At 29.7% G+C, this 19150-nt stretch overlaps 1 protein-coding gene across 1 annotated transcript in view; it reads left to right on the top strand.

The window, feature by feature from the left end:
• LOC111621537 (nucleosome-remodeling factor subunit BPTF-like) overlaps nucleotides 1-19150 on the top strand; it is a 93868-nt gene that overhangs the window by 3099 nt on the left and 71619 nt on the right. The window contains exons 2-7 of the mRNA XM_023363696.1: nucleotides 1692-1914; nucleotides 3461-3637; nucleotides 5402-6001; nucleotides 7110-7249; nucleotides 11075-13091; nucleotides 17913-18051. Of these exons, the coding sequence (XP_023219464.1) occupies nucleotides 3595-3637; nucleotides 5402-6001; nucleotides 7110-7249; nucleotides 11075-13091; nucleotides 17913-18051 (2939 nt within the window). The 5' untranslated portion in view covers nucleotides 1692-1914; nucleotides 3461-3594. The remainder of the gene's footprint in view (nucleotides 1-1691; nucleotides 1915-3460; nucleotides 3638-5401; nucleotides 6002-7109; nucleotides 7250-11074; nucleotides 13092-17912; nucleotides 18052-19150) is intronic.

Raw genomic sequence — 19150 nt, 5'->3', positions numbered from 1 at the left:
GCCCCCTTCTGGCGCGATGAATAGATCTATGATAGAGGCAGGGTATTGAACGGTGACCAAAGGCAAAATTGGGGCTGATAAGAGGAAACATTGCGTTTAATGGTTTCCAGATGATGAGAACAATGTACAGTAAGGGCACAAAGTGTGAGATTCATAGAAAAGTTTTCCTAAGAATATTTCCAATCCTTTTCTCACACAAGAGAAAATGGGTTAGGGGGCGTTGGGTATAACTTTATGGAACAAAGGGGGCGGTGGATTGAAAAAGTTTGAGAATCACTGGTATAGACTATGTCACTAGTAATAAATTATCAGTAAAGGTCAGTATAAGTATAAAGAACTTTTTAAATGAAACAAATGCAAGATTACAGCATAACAGCAGTGGCAACAAACCTTTAAGCTTAGTTCACATTGAGCACAATTTTCTGTCAAAAGCAAAAAAAAAAGAGTGAATAATGTATCAGACGTGACATCGCTTTTGGTGAATTTTACCATTTTATGAATTGCTTTGAATGGAACTGTCAAACTTTTTTGCTAGAAAAAAATTTTGCCACCAATTATATTCCTGCACGTTGTCATGTGTTCTTGTTGTTTTCAAGATGGCTACAGAAATTTTCTTGCAAATAGAGTAGATGTTGTAATTCACTGTTTTTTTAATATTCCTTTTACTCAGCATTATTTTCTTTTTGATCTATCTTTTTCTCTCAATAAATAAATGAATGTGGTTAACAACAGAATATTGGAAGCAGCCATTTTGGTTTTTGAGATGAGGTTTTATCTTGCTTGCAAATAATTGTCTGCTTAAAATTCACAATTGGTTTTTGCTTTCGATTGTATGGATCAATTTTGCTAAGTGAATAAAAATTGCTTTTCACTTTTCTCATTCACTTTTGCTATTTGCTTAGCATGAACTAATCTTTACAGAATATAGGGTACCAATTTCATTTTTCATTATCTCTACTTTGTTATTTTTTCAATAAGATTTTATCATTATTTCATTAATTTTTTACTTTTTAAAATTTTTTTACATATTTAATCATTATGGTTCAGAGTTTTTCTATTATTGTTTCATTCAAATGTAATTCATTCAATTTGGCTGTACTACTAAGCTGTTGTGTCTCTTGTATTTCAGTTACCTTCACTTTCCCACTTCTCTTTATTCAAATTCACATCTATTGGCCATAAATTTTTACACTAACTATACAGCTTTTAAACTGATGATAATTGTGAAAAGGAACTTCTTCCTGGCTAAAGCATTTTTAACATAAACTCTGGAAAATTGATACTGTGATACCAAAATAGCCAGATATTAATGAAAAAATATTGTAAGTTACATTGTCTTTATACATAACATATTGCTTATTATGAAGTACAGTACATGTCTTCTTAATGCTAAGAATGGGTCAGTAATGAGTCAATTACTGTTTCATTAAAAAAGATCTATATGAAGAGAAAGTAAGCATTTTGAACCACATATAATTATCAAAGATTCATACATGGTTCTGAAACTGTAGATTGTCAACTTCGGACCTAACTATATCAGTTGCAGATTCATTACACATAAAATACAGGCGTATCTTTTTCTTTTTAAATAATTTTTGTTTTTTTCTAATATCAAATTTAATTTGTATATTAACTTTAAAAAATCATGTCTTAATTTTTTTCTAAAAACTAAAATTTGATTAAAATTTTAGGAATCAGCTGTTAGCACAATAACTGAAACAACTGTGACAGAATCAGTTAATCCAGAAACAGAACAAGGAAGCACAGTAACAGAACAAAATAAAGTAGCAAATCCACCTGAATGTGATAACTGCCCAGTTACTGTTAATGAAGATAGTACAATTGTTTCAACAGCTACTACTACTACTGTTACTACTACTACTACAGTAGCTAATGTGAAAACTGTTACTATTGGTAAGTTACCTTTAATTTTGTATTAATAAGTGATAAATTCAGTTATAATTATTTTTTTAAATCTTATCAATTCATTTATAAGAATTAAAAAAAATACAATTACTTGATTTTGACGTAATGAAAAGTTACTCAAATTATTAAATAAATACAGTATTATGGTTTGGTTGATGAGGTANCAAATAATAATTGATAATTATATACAGCAAATCCTTACTTAATATTGTCAATAGATTCTTGAAAACTAATATTAAGTGAATTGATGTGTAATAAAACCAATATTATCATAGGTTAATTGATACAGACAAAATATAATTTGGTTAATATTCTAATTGAATTGTGTTTTCCACCTTTAGCATTTAAATCTCACCTTGTAGAATCAATTTTCCTGTTTATGAAGAAAATTCAACAACAATAATTGTAAATGATTACAAATGTACGAGGGCTATTTTTTAAATAAGGTCCATTTGTGAATGAGAGTGAGAATGATGCGCGATTGCAGCAGTGTGCATGAGCATCTGTTTTCAGCATGCTTTGTGCATGTTTAAATGCTATTTGCAGCCGTATCATCTGTCTGTGTGCTGAACTGTAGAAGTTTATAATGTTGAAGAAAATTGAGTCGCCCACCGACTGTAAGATACGATCTGTTATACGATTTCAGCACGAAAGAGCGTGGTAACTGTCTTTTGGGACAGGAAAGTGACTTTGTTAGTAGATTTTATGTCAGGAGGCACAACAATCAATTCTGATGCTTATTGTGACCTTGAGAAAACTCCACTGTGCCATACAAGACAAGCAGTGTGGCTTAATGTCTTCCGGCAGCAGGCAGCAGATTTCTTTGAAGTCAGAATTAAAAAAAATACAATTACTTGATTTTGACGTAATGAAAAGTTACTCAAATTATTAAATAAATACAGTATTATGGTTTGGTTGATGAGGTATTCAATGAAACCTTTTAAAAAATTAGTCTGAAAAGGGGAAGAATAATATGACCGGTAAAAGGGGAAATATGACCACAAAAAGTAGTAAAATCATTTATTTTAATTACACACAATTATTTTGCTTTCTTGTTATTTCAATTTCATTTTAATTTATTATTTTTTTAAGCATAAGTCTTATGTATCTTATCTTTGTTGTCATTAATAGCATAAGTTAATCATTCTTTTCTGTATTAATTCAATGGATTAAATAAAGGAAAAATTGATTTTAAGAAATAAGAATATGGATGAAAGATAATTAAATGAGAATGTAATGTACCACTTATAGGTTTATTCAGATTCACTAAAAACATTGCATTTAAAAAGTGCAATTGTAATGAAAGGAAATGATTAAATATCATATATTATTAAACATTATAAATATATTCATACATTATTTTGTGATGACCTGATGAGATAATGTCACAAGAAAGGTTTTATCACAAATAAATTTTTTGGATGCCTTTAAAATTGAAGCATTTAGTTAATGGTATTAATTAGTAAGAAATTAAATAACTGGTTTTGAAAATATTTTTGTCAAAGAAAGTCAAATAGAATATTTTTCATTTTAGTAAAAATTTCCAATCAAGAGAAGGAGAAGGAAGAAGAGTTTGTAGAGCAAGAAGAAGAATCAAAAGAAGAAAAAGATGCAGAAAAAGAATGTGAGTCTGAAAAAGATGATGATGCATCAAAGAAAGATAGTGGAATGTGTGTCATTCGTACTTATAGCAGACCTAAAATTGAGGAAGGTAAAAGAAATTTTTCTATTTGTGTCTAACAAAATAAAATTTTAATCATAAATGGTAAAATATGATTGTAAGTAATTTTTTTTAATGTAAGTATATTATAGTTTAAAAGTGGTGTTTCTAAAGTCTGAAAGAGAAAGTCATTATGTACAATAATAATAATAATAGTAATTTTCTTAGATTTGTATTAGTACTATTAAGAATAAGTAAAAAATTAAGGTTTATTAGTATTATTAAAATTAAGCCAAAATTTTAAGAGAGGGGGAAAAAATTAGATAAACTTCCACAAGTATAGCTCATTATATTATACATGACAACTATAAATTGTGGAAATATAAAATAATTTTGAATTATAGTAGAACCTCGAAAACTTGGCCTAATGTGGACCGAAGGGTGGCCAAGTTTGTGAAAATGCCAGATTATCGGGAATGGGGTTAAAAAAGGATAAGTATGTGTGTTTCCTCAGAAGATACTGTACTGTACTTGTATGTATTGTTTGCTGGAGAATACAACAGAGAATAAACTGCCCAAAACCCTTAAACAAAGGAAAAGTACATACTTTATGAAGGCATAGAGCCTTTACTACATGAAAATGAAAATTAATGAATACACTGTGTACAGTAATTTACCTGATAAGACAGACCTCAGAAAAATACTTTATGAGAGCTTTTATACTTTTATAAAGCTGTCTATAATGAAAATTAATTAACTAAGGATTTTTTTGCCCTGCCAGGGTGTGGCCGAGTTATCCGGAGTGCCGGGTTATCGAGAGCCGAGTTTTCGAGGTTCTACTGTATTTTAATTCATGGAAAAAATGAATTACATAAAATATGCAGTTTATAATATGCAGATATTGGCTATATGTAACATTATATATAGCCAGCTGTTATAGCTGAATTAGTTAAATTTAAATATATATCTATCAGACATCTAAAACTATTATACAATTTTATATTATAATAGATATTTAATATTAGGTTAAAACTGTAACTGTAAATATGAGTAAAGAATAATCTCTTATAAAATCAATAAATATTGGGATTATAATTAAAAACCTTTTTTAAAATATTAAAAAAATTATTCATACAACAGTTTGCTTTCAAAAATCGTACTCCTAGAACCCATTTCCGGTGTGACAAAAAAAAAAGCAAAAGAAAAAGTTCACCACAAACGTTTTCAAACTGCTGCAAGTTCTTCCTCAGGTGAAAAGGGAGTTAGTTACTGATGGGACAGAGCGATCGGTTAAGGGTATATGTGAAAAAATAAATGAAAGTGTAATATGAGTCGCACATGCACACCCGTAGGGTAACCAGATCTTAGCAATTACAGTTCAGAGTCCATCAACGCCCGCCAAGCTGTAGACAAAACTAACTCATCTTTAAAATTGATATATGAATTATTAAGGGTCGATTAATTATTTTTCTTTATTTTTATAATCTATATTAATTATTAATAATATTAATAAAGTTTGAGTTGCATTGTTAATTAATAGTAGAAATTAAAAATGTGTTAAAATTTTTAATTTCGGTTGTATAGATTTAAATATAATTACCATTTAAAATTTATTTTCATTTTACTTTTCTTAATTAATTCTGAAAGGAGTTAATTGAATTTGTTAAGGAAATTTATTTGTTATATTTAAAATTGAATTCAGTTTTAAAAAATTGAAAGCATTTATATTAACTATATTTTGATTGGAGTATTTTAATTTCACATTAGAAGATATAGGTAATGTAATATTAAGTGATTATTTCTCTTTTTTTATAGGCAATAATTCAAAAACTGGAATTGTTACTAGATCCAAGACTGGTTCTCTTCAACCAAGATCATTCAATATAGATTCTTATGCCCTTAGAGGATTAAGTGGACGAAAAAATGAAGAAAGTGATTCTGTATTAGTTATTAATAAGGATGGTGAAATAACTAAAGTAACAAAACCCAAACTAGGAGCATTACCAATAACTTCAGTCTATTTTAAATTAGGAATGGAAAGTAATTATCGTAATTATTCAAATCAATATACAACGAATTCACTTGCACTTAATAAGCACCAGCATGCTGAAGATCGAGATAAGAGACGTCATTTATCTCATAAATTTAGTTTGACAACAGCAAGTGAATTCAAATGGCATGGTACTACTCACGGAAATCGATCCCTTACTGTGACAACACTTCGACAAACTACATTACAATTAGAGAATAGTGTTCCGTCACCATTTTTGCATCCAAACTGGGCTATACATCGCACCAATTGGACAAAGGCAGTTAACATGTGTAGTTCAGCAAAAGATTTTGCACTTGCTTTAAGTATTTTGGAAGCTGCTTTAAAACCAGTATTATTTAATAGTATATGGAGTGAATCCTTAGGTAAAAATTTAACTTTTTTATTTAATAGAAAGTTATTTTATATAAACAACATAATTTATTATTAGTAGAAATTTATTAATAAATGAATAGTTTTAACGATTTAGATCTATAATAAACAAATCAAATTGTTTTTAACATACATAATAAATTTAACAGTCTCTATAAAGAATTTTGGTATCTGTGATCTTAGTTTTTATTTATGAGCTGATCTTTGTTTGATTGGTATTCTTCAAATATATATTGTATAAGAAATAGCTAATATATCTAAAAATGAATCATTTCATATGGTATTTATTTATTTATTGAACTATCAAAAGCATTTTTAAAAATTAAATGTATTATTATTATAAGAATAAGTAAAATTTTTTGTAAAAAAATTGTTTTAATTTATCTGAAAAAATAGCTGAAAAGTAATTACATTTTTGTTAATTTAATGATTTATCATAAAGCTAAGTCAAAAAATATCTTTAAATTTATATATGAGAATTAGTTATTTTATTTCTTCAAAATTAAAAAAATAAATTTAAATTTTTAAATCTATATTTTTTAGGAAGAATTCTTTTAAAAATAAATAAGTGTATATTTGAGTGACATTATTGTGTAATTTAATTGCCACCAAAAATTATGCAAAAATGTTTGCAGTAATTGATTTGTTGAAAATTGAATTTGCATTAACTCAATTTAAAAAATTCAGGTTATATATTCGAAGAGTGTATATTTAAATATATAATATTTTTATGTTATGTAAATAAATTCTTGATTATCTGTAGTATAGTATCTAGTATAGTTCAGTATCATTTATAATATGCTTCTAAATTAATGATGATTTAAACATTAATTTTAAAAAAAAAATTTCCTTTTTATTCTATAAATATTGCTGATGTTTTTATTATTATTAATTCAAGATTTTCTAATGTTTACAATTGTTAAAATTATATTAATCTGGAATTAATATAGCTTGTTTTTACTTTTCAAAAATAAAAGTTTAAAAGTATTATGTAAGTTATTTATATATTAGGTTTGTTATAATTGTTAGGTATTTTAATAAAATGTAAGTATGATGATATTCAGACTTTTATTTAGTGATACAATTTATTGTTTTTTGTAGGACATACTCGTTTTCAGCGTACTACTTTAGCTGAAAGAGAAGAACGTAAAAAACAAGAAAAACGTGAGAAACGAGAAATGATGGAAGAGGATATGGATCGTACAATGTGGGTGAGATATACATTGGGATTGAAACATCAGGTATATATAATTTACATAAATTATTTTATATTTAAAAAATGATTTATTTTTGATCTTTATAAATGATTATTTATCTTATCTTGCCAGAGTGAATTTATGACAGAGATAAAAATAAATGTAAAAGCTATCTGAAATTATTTCAAGTTAATTTTCTTATATAAAAAAAAGTCAATTTACTGTAAATTCTGTTGTTATGAAATGGATTTCTGAATACAATTACAGATTAGTAGAACCTCAATTATCCAAATTTTCAATTATCCGGATTGTTCAAAATAAACAAAAATTTTTTGAATTTGCTGATTTGCACTTGGCAAATTGCGATACTGTTTATGTACGTGATGGAACGCATAGGCCTAACTTTGTTTGTTCCAACAACGTCTTACCCAGCACGATGGTCGTAAACTTTTTAATACATTTTTCATTGTAATAAAAATATAACTTGACATACATATTTATAAATAATTTATATTGAAATTACATCATTTCTATGGCCAAGGGTGGCGTAAGGCATGGGCGACATGGGGCACCACCTATGGCCTCGCAGTCTGAGGGTGCCTCGTGTCTTGAAGGTTTATGCATTACTTAAAAGCCGTGAATGCAACGAAAAAATTTTACTTGTCATAAAACGATAAATAGTTTGCATTTTTATGAATAAAAATTTGGCAGTTTCAACTGCTATTTATTTTATAAAATCCGTCTTCTTGTGCCACACCAGATGGCCTTAAAACAATAGGCAGTCTGTTAGTGCTGGTCAGTAGTAGTCCAAATTCAATACGAATGTTTTCAAAAATTTGATCACAATTTAAATACAGTATTTATTTTTATTACTACCGATATGTCATTGAAAAGAAAACATGTTGTATTATTATTAAAGATAAATTGGATATAATCAATGGTTTGAAATGCAGTGAGTCTGGATATTCATTATCTAATAAATATGGTGTTGGAACATCAACGATCTCATATATAAAAAAACAAAGGAAAAAATTATGAAGTTAAACAATAATTGAATTCCTTAATAAAGATAATTTAATATTGAAGCTACAGTATATGTAAATCTAGACAAATAAAAATTATTCATACTGTATGTACTGTACATGTCTTTCACTGTCAATTATTTTTTCGATTATACGGATTTTTCCTTATCTGGACTATTTTCAACCCCCAATTAGTCCAGATAATCGAGGTTCTACTGTATATAAAATTAATATTAAAAATTTCACAGTATCAGGTTATCTGTAAGCAAGAGATAAATCTGAATTTTTAATTAAAAAGTATTAAGGGTCCCGGAGAGAGATGGTATATGTGAAATGGTAGAGAATGAGATTCTGCCTTGCTTTGCTGATTTTATTGCTCTATACACTAGATATCTGGACTATTTTCAACCCCCAATTAGTCCAGATAATCGAGGTTCTACTGTATATAAAATTAATATTAAAAATTTCACAATATCAGGTTATCTGTAAGCAAGAGATAAATCTGAATTTTTAATTAAAAAGTATTAAGGGTCCCGGAGAGAGATGGTATATGTGAAATGGTAGAGAATGAGATTCTGCCTTGCTTTGCTGATTTTATTGCTCTATACACTAGATATGTTGATGATATTCTTATTATGTGGCAAAGCAAACCAAATCTAGAAGGTTTTTTCCAAAGCTTCAATCATAACATCTATGGTTTCTTCCTACAAATCAAGCAAGAAAGCTATGAACAAGTACACTTCCTTGATATACTGAGCATCTTAAGAAATGGGTGGCTCTTCATGAAGTTTACCATAAAATTTGTATTGTCTATTCTTCATATCCAATCAGTCACATCTTTGAAAGAGATCCTTTGAAGAATGTTTGAGAGAGAGTGAAACAAATCTGTAGGAGCCAGGTTTGGGTAGAACTGTGGAGTTGGGTTGGTTTCTCATTTCATGTCCTGAATCACTGTTTTGGTAATGCTTCCTATGTTTGACCTAGCATGGAGCAGCAGTGCATAGTATGTCAGTGATGTGGACATGAATTGTTGCATTTCGCATGAGTCTTCCACCAAACAGTAGAGTTGATCACAGTGCTGTGCAACAGTGATGGTTTTGTTTTCTTGGAAGCAATTTGTGTTGGATAATGTCCTCTACATCCCACTATATGAAGGACATTGTCTTGCATGGATGATGATCAGTCTCAGGAAAAAGTATTGCCTACCTCTGAGGGTTCAGCTACTTGTTGTTTCTTCACATGAACATGTAAGCACCATTTCTTATTGTCTGTGACAATGCAGAAGATTGCCATTGATCATAAACACAGCAACATTGGCAAAGCAAAGAGCTATAAATTGCAGCAGGTTGAGTTTTGTTAGCATTAGAGAGACTGTGTGGTGTGTATGTTTCCAGCAATAACATGTACCAGTACATATAACAAGAACATGATGCTATGAAATGATGTATTTTGGTGCCTCAACACCAACAATTCTACCAAGAAAAAAAGGAGAAATGACATAGCATAAACATCAACTTGATATTTACAATATCAAATAAGCAAAGGTGTGTTGTTGATAATGGTGATAAAAAAGAAAATAGTTAATTTATTGAAAAAGGACAATCAGAAAACTAAAGTTGCTGAAAATGATTTTTAAATAAAGAATCTTCAAATACCGGATTAGTATAAAAATATCACTTACTAAAACCAATAACCGGTATTAAATAATCGTAAAATGTACTGCGAACGTTTTCGGTTCTTTCCCTAGGACCTTTCTCAAGCAGCGTTTCGTCTTAATAATTTTTCGAATATCGCTATTTACGGGTCTTCGTTCATAGTTATTCTAAAGACGAAACGCTGCTTGAGAAAGGTCCTAGGGAAAAAACCGAAAACGTTTGCAGTACATTTTACGATTATTTAATACCGGTTATTGGTTTTAGTAAGTGATATTTTTAATGATTTTTAATTATTGTAGTACTGTAATATATTATAACAGTGATATAACTTTCTTTTCTTATGGATAAGGTGATATTTTTTTAAATCCAATTATCTGAATTTATGGTTATTTGAAGTTTGTCATGAATTAGTTCAGATTAATGAAATTTCACTGCACTTGATAATTATGTAAAGTAGCAATGAAAATGGAAGCAGACTTCTGTAAAGATGTAAATAGAATATTTTATTTATTGTATAATCTGTTTACTGAATTGCAAACATTGTTATTAGTTATCTAATGTTATCAGAATTATTAATAGCATGTCCCAAAAGATACCCAAGTTAAAATATACTTATAAAACTTAACTATAACCAATTATAGTCAAGTTTTGTAAGTGTATTTTGATTCTGATTACAATAATGGATTATTATCTTCAGATAAATAGGCATTTTTAAGCTGTTTTTTTCCATGCTATCTACATCATTAACATGGGCTCATAATTTGCTTATAATAATAATTGTCATAATTAATAAATCTTTAAATTATACATTTTTAAAATTATGTTAACATTTCCTTCTAGTAACCAGAGTAAAAGAAAAAATTAGAATTTCTATCAATTGTAGTCTTTCTTACTTATTTCACTTAATGTTGGTAGTCAGTTGTTATTTAGTTTATCATCATCATAGCAATGGCAAGACTCAAATTGATTATGATAGGTGGAGTCTACTGTTTTTGTTATTATTTTAAGTATTTTAATTACTTTCCATTCTTAATATTGTTCTATTTTGACACATACATTAAAAAAAATTTAGTTATTTTCATTTTTCTGTTTTATGTATTATTTTATTATAATTACTCTTAATTATTAAAGTTATAAATTGAAATAATTTTAATATAATCTTATTTATATTAATAAGCTTATTTTATTATTAGGTTTGGAAACAAAAAGGAGAAGAGTATCGTATCAGTGGACAAGGAGGTTGGTTTTGGATTAGTAAAACAAAAGTCATTCGTAAAGATCCTTGTCATAAATTAGGATTAAGAGGTGGACCACAAAAAGTTGTTATCTCCTTGAAAGGTCTTACAAAAATAATACCTGTAGAAGATATTTTAAAAGATATTCCAAAAGATATTCCTTTGTCAAATAATCAGCAAACAACTGAATGTGATGTAAAAAGTTCAGTGCCAAAGACTTTAGAGAATGAAATAGAACCGAAAAAAGAAATTGAAAGTACAATGGAGTTGAATGACAATGTAGATGATAAAAAAATTGATTTGGAAAATGAAAAAAATGAAATGAATGAGGAAAAAATTGAAATTAAAAATGAACCAATGAGTATTGATGATAAAGAATTAATAAAACAAGACACTGTTGATATTCCAGTAGAATCTGATAAAGATGAAAAAATACTTACTCCTGATAAAATTAATACACTTACTATATCTCAAAAAGTCAATTTGGAATTAATTGATGTTTCAGAAGCTCTTTCTTCATCTACTCGTTTGCTTTATCCAAAAATTGCCAAAACAGGAAAGATTGATAATTTTCTTGAAAGAAGAATAAAATTAAAAGAATTAGAAGCAAATGAAAATAGTAAGTTAGAACAAAATACTAAAATTCAAAGTAATGTAATAAAAATTCAAGTAAAACCAGATCTTTCAGCCAATCCTTTAGGAAATGTTAAACTAATTTTGAAAAAAGAAATACCAAATAATGCTAATATAAAATTAGTATGTGCAAATGTAGATGAAGCAAAAAAATTAGAAAATGGTATTTTAAGTCCTGATGATGAAGATAGTAGTGAAAAAACATCTAATAAATCTGTAAAATATTTAAGTTGTTGTTATTCACCTTTATGTAGATCAAAACCTCAAGTAGACTCAGAAGATTTTCAATTTCAGGCATGTTATTCAACAGTTTGTAGGACTAAAAGTAAATTATCAACATCTGCAATTAAAAATGATAAAATTATTGAACATGAAAAACCAGCTTCTGTAATCAAACAAAGTATATTAAATAGTATTCATTGTAAAAACATTTTATTAAAGACAGCCTTACAAAATAAGATAAATGCTGTTTTGAATGGTAAAGATCCTAAAATAGTAACTACTCCCCCATCGTTGGGACCAATTACATCATTACATGATAAAAATGCATTATTAGGAGCAAGTGATTCAACAGATATATTAGATAAAGAGTGTATCAATGCTGATAATAGTGACAATCTAACTGTGACCAATCATACAAATTTACAAGATAAATTAATAGAAAGTTTTTTGTCAAATCCTTTAGATATCTCAGAAACAAATGATGAAATAAATGTTGATCCTGTCACTATTACAGATAAAAGACAAAATGCAGAATCTAATTTGGCATTAGATAATGCATTTTCCACAGAATCAAAAATTGCCAAAATTAAAACTGTCAAATCTGATACAAGTGGAAAAATTTATTTAGCAAAAATCACCAAAGTAGTCAAAAAACCAAAAAAGATGATTAAAGGTACATTACCACCATGTAATACCTTTTCAAGTGGCAGTAAAGGAAAAAGTATTTTAATTTTGCCTAGACATGAACTAAGAAAACTAGCAAGACGGTCTGGCATAAAAGAAGTAGTTGGTTTTAATTATAATGCAAAATTGAATCAGTACATTTGGCCTTATGGTACATGTCCCCGTCCTTTGTTTAAAACCTGTTGGAAGCACAGAAACCAAACATTAACATCTATTCATTCTGCTGCTCTGCAGTTGAGAGTTTTATGGGCGTGTTTGCGTTGGGATGATATGCAAGCAAAACCACCACCAAGTGGAACTAACACAGTTACTACAGAAACTGAAGTACAGACAACTGAATTACTCAAACGTCGAGATACAGGGCAATTTGGTCTGAGATCTGAATATTTAATAAGAAGAATAACAGTACCAATTGATCTTCCTACGAAACCAAGAGGTAAAATATTTATCATTACAGCAAATTAACTCTTTAAATTATAATTTGATATTTATAATAATAATAATAATAATAATCACAACTTATTGGTCTTCTCTTTGGTCCAATGCTGTTGCACACAATGCTGATGCAGGCTGGATCGAGGAGGAGAACAGAAACTTGCATAACATACCAACTATGCCCTGTGCTGAAATAAANGCACACCAACAGAAGAAGAACTCACAACTTATTGGTCTTCTCTTTGGTCCAATGCTGTTGCACACAATGCTGATGCAGGCTGGATCGAGGAGGAGAACAGAAACTTGCATAACATACCAACTATGCCCTGTGCTGAAATAAACATATGTGACATTCGCTACGCTGTTAACAGAACACGCACCTGGTGTAGACAACATTCGCAATTTCTGGTACAAAAAGTTTACATCACTGCACCAGGAACTAGCTAAACATCTAACGCAAATCATCATCAATCCACAAGACATGCCAAAATTTCTTACTCGGGGCATCACCTACATGAAACCTAAAAACAACAAAACCACAAATCCCTCACAATACAGACCAATTACATGTCTTCCAACACTCTACAAATTATTGACATCCTGTATCACAAACAAAATATGCAAACATGTTTAAGAACACGACATTCTTACAGAACAACAAAAAGGTTGCTGTATAAATCACAGGGGATGCAAAGAACAGTTACTCATAGATTTAGTCATTCTACAGAAAGCACACAAACAACACAGAAACATACACATGGCATATATAGACTACAGAAAAGCATTTGACAGTGTTCGACACAGTTGGTTGCTACATATTCTACACATGTACAAAATATATCCATCACTCATTGCATTCTTCGAAAACACTATGCAGCATTGGAAAACAACACTACATCTCATGGTTAGTAACATTTCAATATAAACAAACAAAATATTCATTAGGCAAGGAATTTTTCAAGGAGATTCCCTGAGTCCTCTCTGGTTCAGCCTAGCCCTGAACCCATTATCCAACATGTTAAACAACACGCAATATGGCTACAATATCAGACATGAAAAAACAACACAGTTTACACTGTCACATCTCATGTACATGGATGACATAAAACTTTATGCATCCACACAGAAACAACTTCTTCAACTCCTACAAATCACACACTCATACACTAAGGACATACAAATGGAGTTTGGCTTAGACAAATGCAAAAAACTTCACATAGAAAAAGGAATCCTGAAGAAAGAAGATTTTGCACTTGGAAATGGAGACGTTATTGAATCCATGGAAGAGGGCGAGTTCTACAAGTACTTAGGATTCCAACAGGCCAAACTAACAGAACATACACAAATAAAGCAACGATTAATTAAAGAATACCAAAGTAGGTTAAACGCTATACTTAGAACACAGTTAAATGCAAAACACACAGTTAAAGCAATAAACACATATGTCATCCCAGTACTCACATACTCTTTTGGAGTTATACATTGGACTCACACAGATCTCGAGCAACTCCAAAGGAAAACAAGAACAACACTTACTAAGCATAAACAACATCATCCTAAATCCGCTACAGAAAGATTAATCCTTCCACGTAAAGAAGGCGGACGTGGCCTGATTGACATAGTTAACCTTCATTACAAACAAATACAGTCACTGCAAGAGTTTTTCTGTAGGAAACAAGAAACATCACAATTACATAAAGCAGTAACTCTAGCAGACTCAAATAGCACACCATTAAACTTACACTCACATCACACAGACATGACACAACACATAAAAAGCATAGACACCATCAAGCAATCATGGGCTCGAAAGGCACTCCACGGCAGGCATCCTTATAACCTGGCCCAGGATTTTGTTGACAAAACTGCATCAAACAGCTGGTTAGATCGGGGATGCCTCTTTGGGGAGATGGAAGGATTCATAATTGCCATACAGGATCAGGTCATAAATACTAAAAACTACAGAAAACACATACTGAAAGATACAACACTCGCAAATGACACATGCAGAAAATGTCACATCATGCCAGAAACTATACAACACATTACATCTGGGTGCAAGCTCTTGGCACAGACAGATTACTTACATAGACACAATCAAGTTGCAAATATAATACACCAAGAGCTTGCAAAGAAACACAAATTGGTAGACATCCACGAACCATACTACAAGTATATTCCACAGACAATATTGGAAAACAACACGCACAAAATGTACTACGACAAAGCCATAATCACAGATAAAACAATTTACCACAACAGACCAGACATCACACTCATTGACAAACACAAGAAAATCACATACATTATAGACATAGCCATTCCAAACACTCACAATGTACAAAACACGTGCACTGAAAAAATTAGCAAGTACATAGAACTTGCCCAGGAAATAAGGTATCTGTGGAGGATGGATAGGGTGCTTATTGTACCTGTTGTTCTCTCCTGTACAGGTGTGATACCACACACACTACACAAAAGCCTGGGAACATTACAATTGAGTAGAAATACATACATCACACTACAGAAAGCCACTATATTGAATACATGCCACATTGTTAGGAAATTCCTGAATACAGACACTGACACACTTATTTAATTTTAGTTTTGTTTTGGTTGCTATGTCTTGACTCTGGTCTGGCATAGTACACAGCCATTGGTGTGAACTGAGTATAACCACTCTATCCACATTAGAGAAAAATCTTTAATATCTTATTGGTGTTTGTTCTGGTGGAGATTTTTTTAGGTTTTTTTTTTAAAGAGACCAAGATCTTTCTAATGGTCAGCATTGTGATATGCATGGTGGTTTCTTGTCTCTAGGTACAAGATCAACTCCATGCTGTTCCAGCCAATTTATACTATGGATTTTGCATAATGTATTGTTGCCAAATCTGGACAAAACAAAGTATGGTCAATATGATTTCTTAAAAAAGGAAGATGTTTTTCTTAAGCATTCATTTATATAAATTTCAGCACTATTATTTCCTTTTGTCAAAGACAATGAACTTTTTAATGTACACTGGCAAATTGCTTTCCATACCAGATATTTGAGCCAAACTTTTCAATACTAATTGATGTTTGAGTTTCTGGAAGAACTTCTCTTTCAAATGCTGGAAGTGTTGAGAAGTTAGTCTTTTATGTATGTTGATTATCTAAAACGTAACAATTATTCTTTTTGCCAATTAAAGAAGACAGTTTTTGAGCTCTAGTTTTAATTACAGTAGATCCCCCCCTTATAACATGGTAGATATGTTTCGTGTTTTATGAATTCCATGTTGTATGAGTCACTTAAATACATGAGCCAATCACAGCCCGGAATGTATGCAGTTTAGGGACTATGGCTATTTGAAAGGTTTTCTTTCATAAAATTAATCGATTCTAGACTAATTTGACTCAACATTTCCAAAACACATATAATTTTTTTGGGAATAATGCATATAAACTATGCTATAAACAAAAAATTGTAGGATTACTTACCGAGTGTGCACCATTCGACGATGCCATTGCTTAAGCTTGTTTTCGTTGCAGAGTGGCTCATTGAACGGCGGGCCCGTGTTTCCTGATAAGTTATTTTTCTGCAAAAAATTTGCTGAATTTTGGAGACATCATTTTTATAAATATAATTTTTATGGCCGTTAAATAATAAATGGTTTTTATTAAGTCTGCTGCACGTTTAAACTCAACGGTTTGTGCAATATTCGCTATTGGTCTAGATTCGACCAATTTGTGACACGAGTCGGCGATGATGTTTTACTGTATTATACGAGTCTCTTTCAGCGTGTTATACGAATACAATCGCAATTTTTTCGCCGTTTTATATCAATCTGTATTATATGAACCCATATTATAGGGGGTCTACTGTTCCTTCTTTTGTTTTTTAGTCACTTTAGTTGTTTTTTAAATGATCTCATACTTGCAGGCTGTTTAGCCCTTTTAACCCTTTTAATTGTTTGATTAGTTTCACATTTCTTTGCAACTACTCTTATTGACATACTGTGATTTTTAGAAGTGACTTTGTTTATCTTCTGGTCAAGTCGTGAGCTGCAAGCACTATATTTTCCACCAGAACCTGGCTTTTGAGAAATGGTCAATTTCTTACAATACTGATTTTTCACTTTATCCACCATACTTCAGGAAATTTTAGCTCTTTTGCTATGAAATGACTTTGTTTTTTTTAGATTTTTCAGTCATTTGTCAACAATTGCTTTTTAACGATCTATTTTATTCATTGTTTAAAGCAATAGCACAGTTAAGTTACTTTAATAAAAATGATAACAGAATTCTTAATCTAATTATTTGAAATTGTTTCTATGGCAACAAACAGAATTATAAATAAAAACAAAAAAGTTAGAAATATGTAAAATTCAAAAGATTTTATTATTACAGTTCCTATGTCGTTAATGTAAAGTTATCAGATACTTTTAGAAAAAGAAACAGTTTATTCTTATAATAATTAATTTTATATTGTGAAATAGATTCTAATTAGAAATTTAAGTGTTAAAGGTATTCAAAAGTTTAATATATCTTAGATAAAAGAATATGATTAAAAAACAAAACAAAAAGAAATAACATATATAAATTGAAAAATTAATCTCAAAACTTGACAGTTCAAAAATTCAATAACATTTGACATTTGTTTGAATTATTGAGAATGTATTCATGTAGTATCTTATATATATATATATAAAATACTACATACATACATATGTTTGTATATAATATGTATATTTATGTGTATATGGTATATTTGTGTGTGCGCATGCATTAATATATAATTAATACATATGTATACATAATACATTGATTTTTATTTTTTACTTAGAAAAACTTGCACCTCAAAGAAGTGGCTTGAGAGAGAGACGTAGACCTGAATCTCCACAGAGCAAAGGTCCAACAGTAGCAGAAGTTTGGGTTCCAGAAGAAGATTTGGAACTTTGGGAAATAAAACAATTTGGAGAAAGGTAAAATGTGTTTTGATACTTATAATAATTTGTTTTTAGAGATATACATTAATAAACATTGTCACAATGCTGGGCTGCAATTTTTAATCATATTTTTAAATTTATTTAATTTAAAATATATGCTTTCTACCTGAAATCAGTAGTCTTGTCCCTGTACAGTACATCATACTTTTCCTGTTGCAATAGAGTTGTGCCAGTTATCTAACTCATTTGTTTCAGGGAAAAATTTTTGAATTGAAATAACATGACTTCCAGTGCATACCAGAAGCAAAGTTTGTATACAGTTAATTGAGGCCTCCTTGCCCCTAAGCTTTCTATGTATCTGGTTCTGACTTTCATCTATCTAGCTTTGTTCTCAAGATTAAGGAAGGCCAAACAGATAGACAACAGTGGGAATTTATAGGTCTACAGTTTTCCAAATTGCAACCCAATAATGTTAAATATTTAAGTAGTTTTAAATAATAATGTGCTGAAATCAAGGAATAGCTAGAGAGGTATACTCAAAATATTTTTGTTGACAAAAATTTAAAAAAAATTTACTTACAAATAATAATTGTATTAATATAGGATGATTTAATTATATAAAATAGTAAATGTGTATATTTCACCAGAAATAATTAACATTATTTAAGAAGTTTTCATATATAAATAACTTCTAAAAGAATATGATACATTTTTCTGTTTAAAAATATTATAGAAAACAATAAAAATGCTATACAGTAGAGCCTTGATTATCCGACCTAATTGGGGACTGGGGTTGGTCAGATAATTGAAAGGGCAGATAACCGAAAAGTATGAAAAAATCTATTATTATTGTAGTATATTATTATATCCCATGTAATTAGTATATCGCTATTAACCTACTTCATGTTGAATTTTCATTGATGTTAAGCCTAACAAAAATTTTTTAAAATAATAATCATCGCTATTGTATTGTTAAAAATTAGAAAGTTAAGCCTCGTTTAAATACTGGCTCCCTTTCATGGTCGAGCCAGTGTTGCCAGCTAAAACATGTAAAAATAATATTAAAGTAGCCAAGACATAGCCAAATATTGTAGCGCCACATCACTAGCGGACATTTTAAATTTGCCGACTAGGA

This window comes from Centruroides sculpturatus, unplaced genomic scaffold (assembly GCF_000671375.1).
Source record: "Centruroides sculpturatus isolate CEXI.00-Female unplaced genomic scaffold, Cexi_2.0 scaffold272, whole genome shotgun sequence".
NCBI lineage: Eukaryota > Metazoa > Arthropoda > Arachnida > Scorpiones > Buthidae > Centruroides > Centruroides sculpturatus.
Note: the sequence above shows the minus strand (reverse complement) of the source record. Positions and strands in the feature narration are given on the sequence as shown.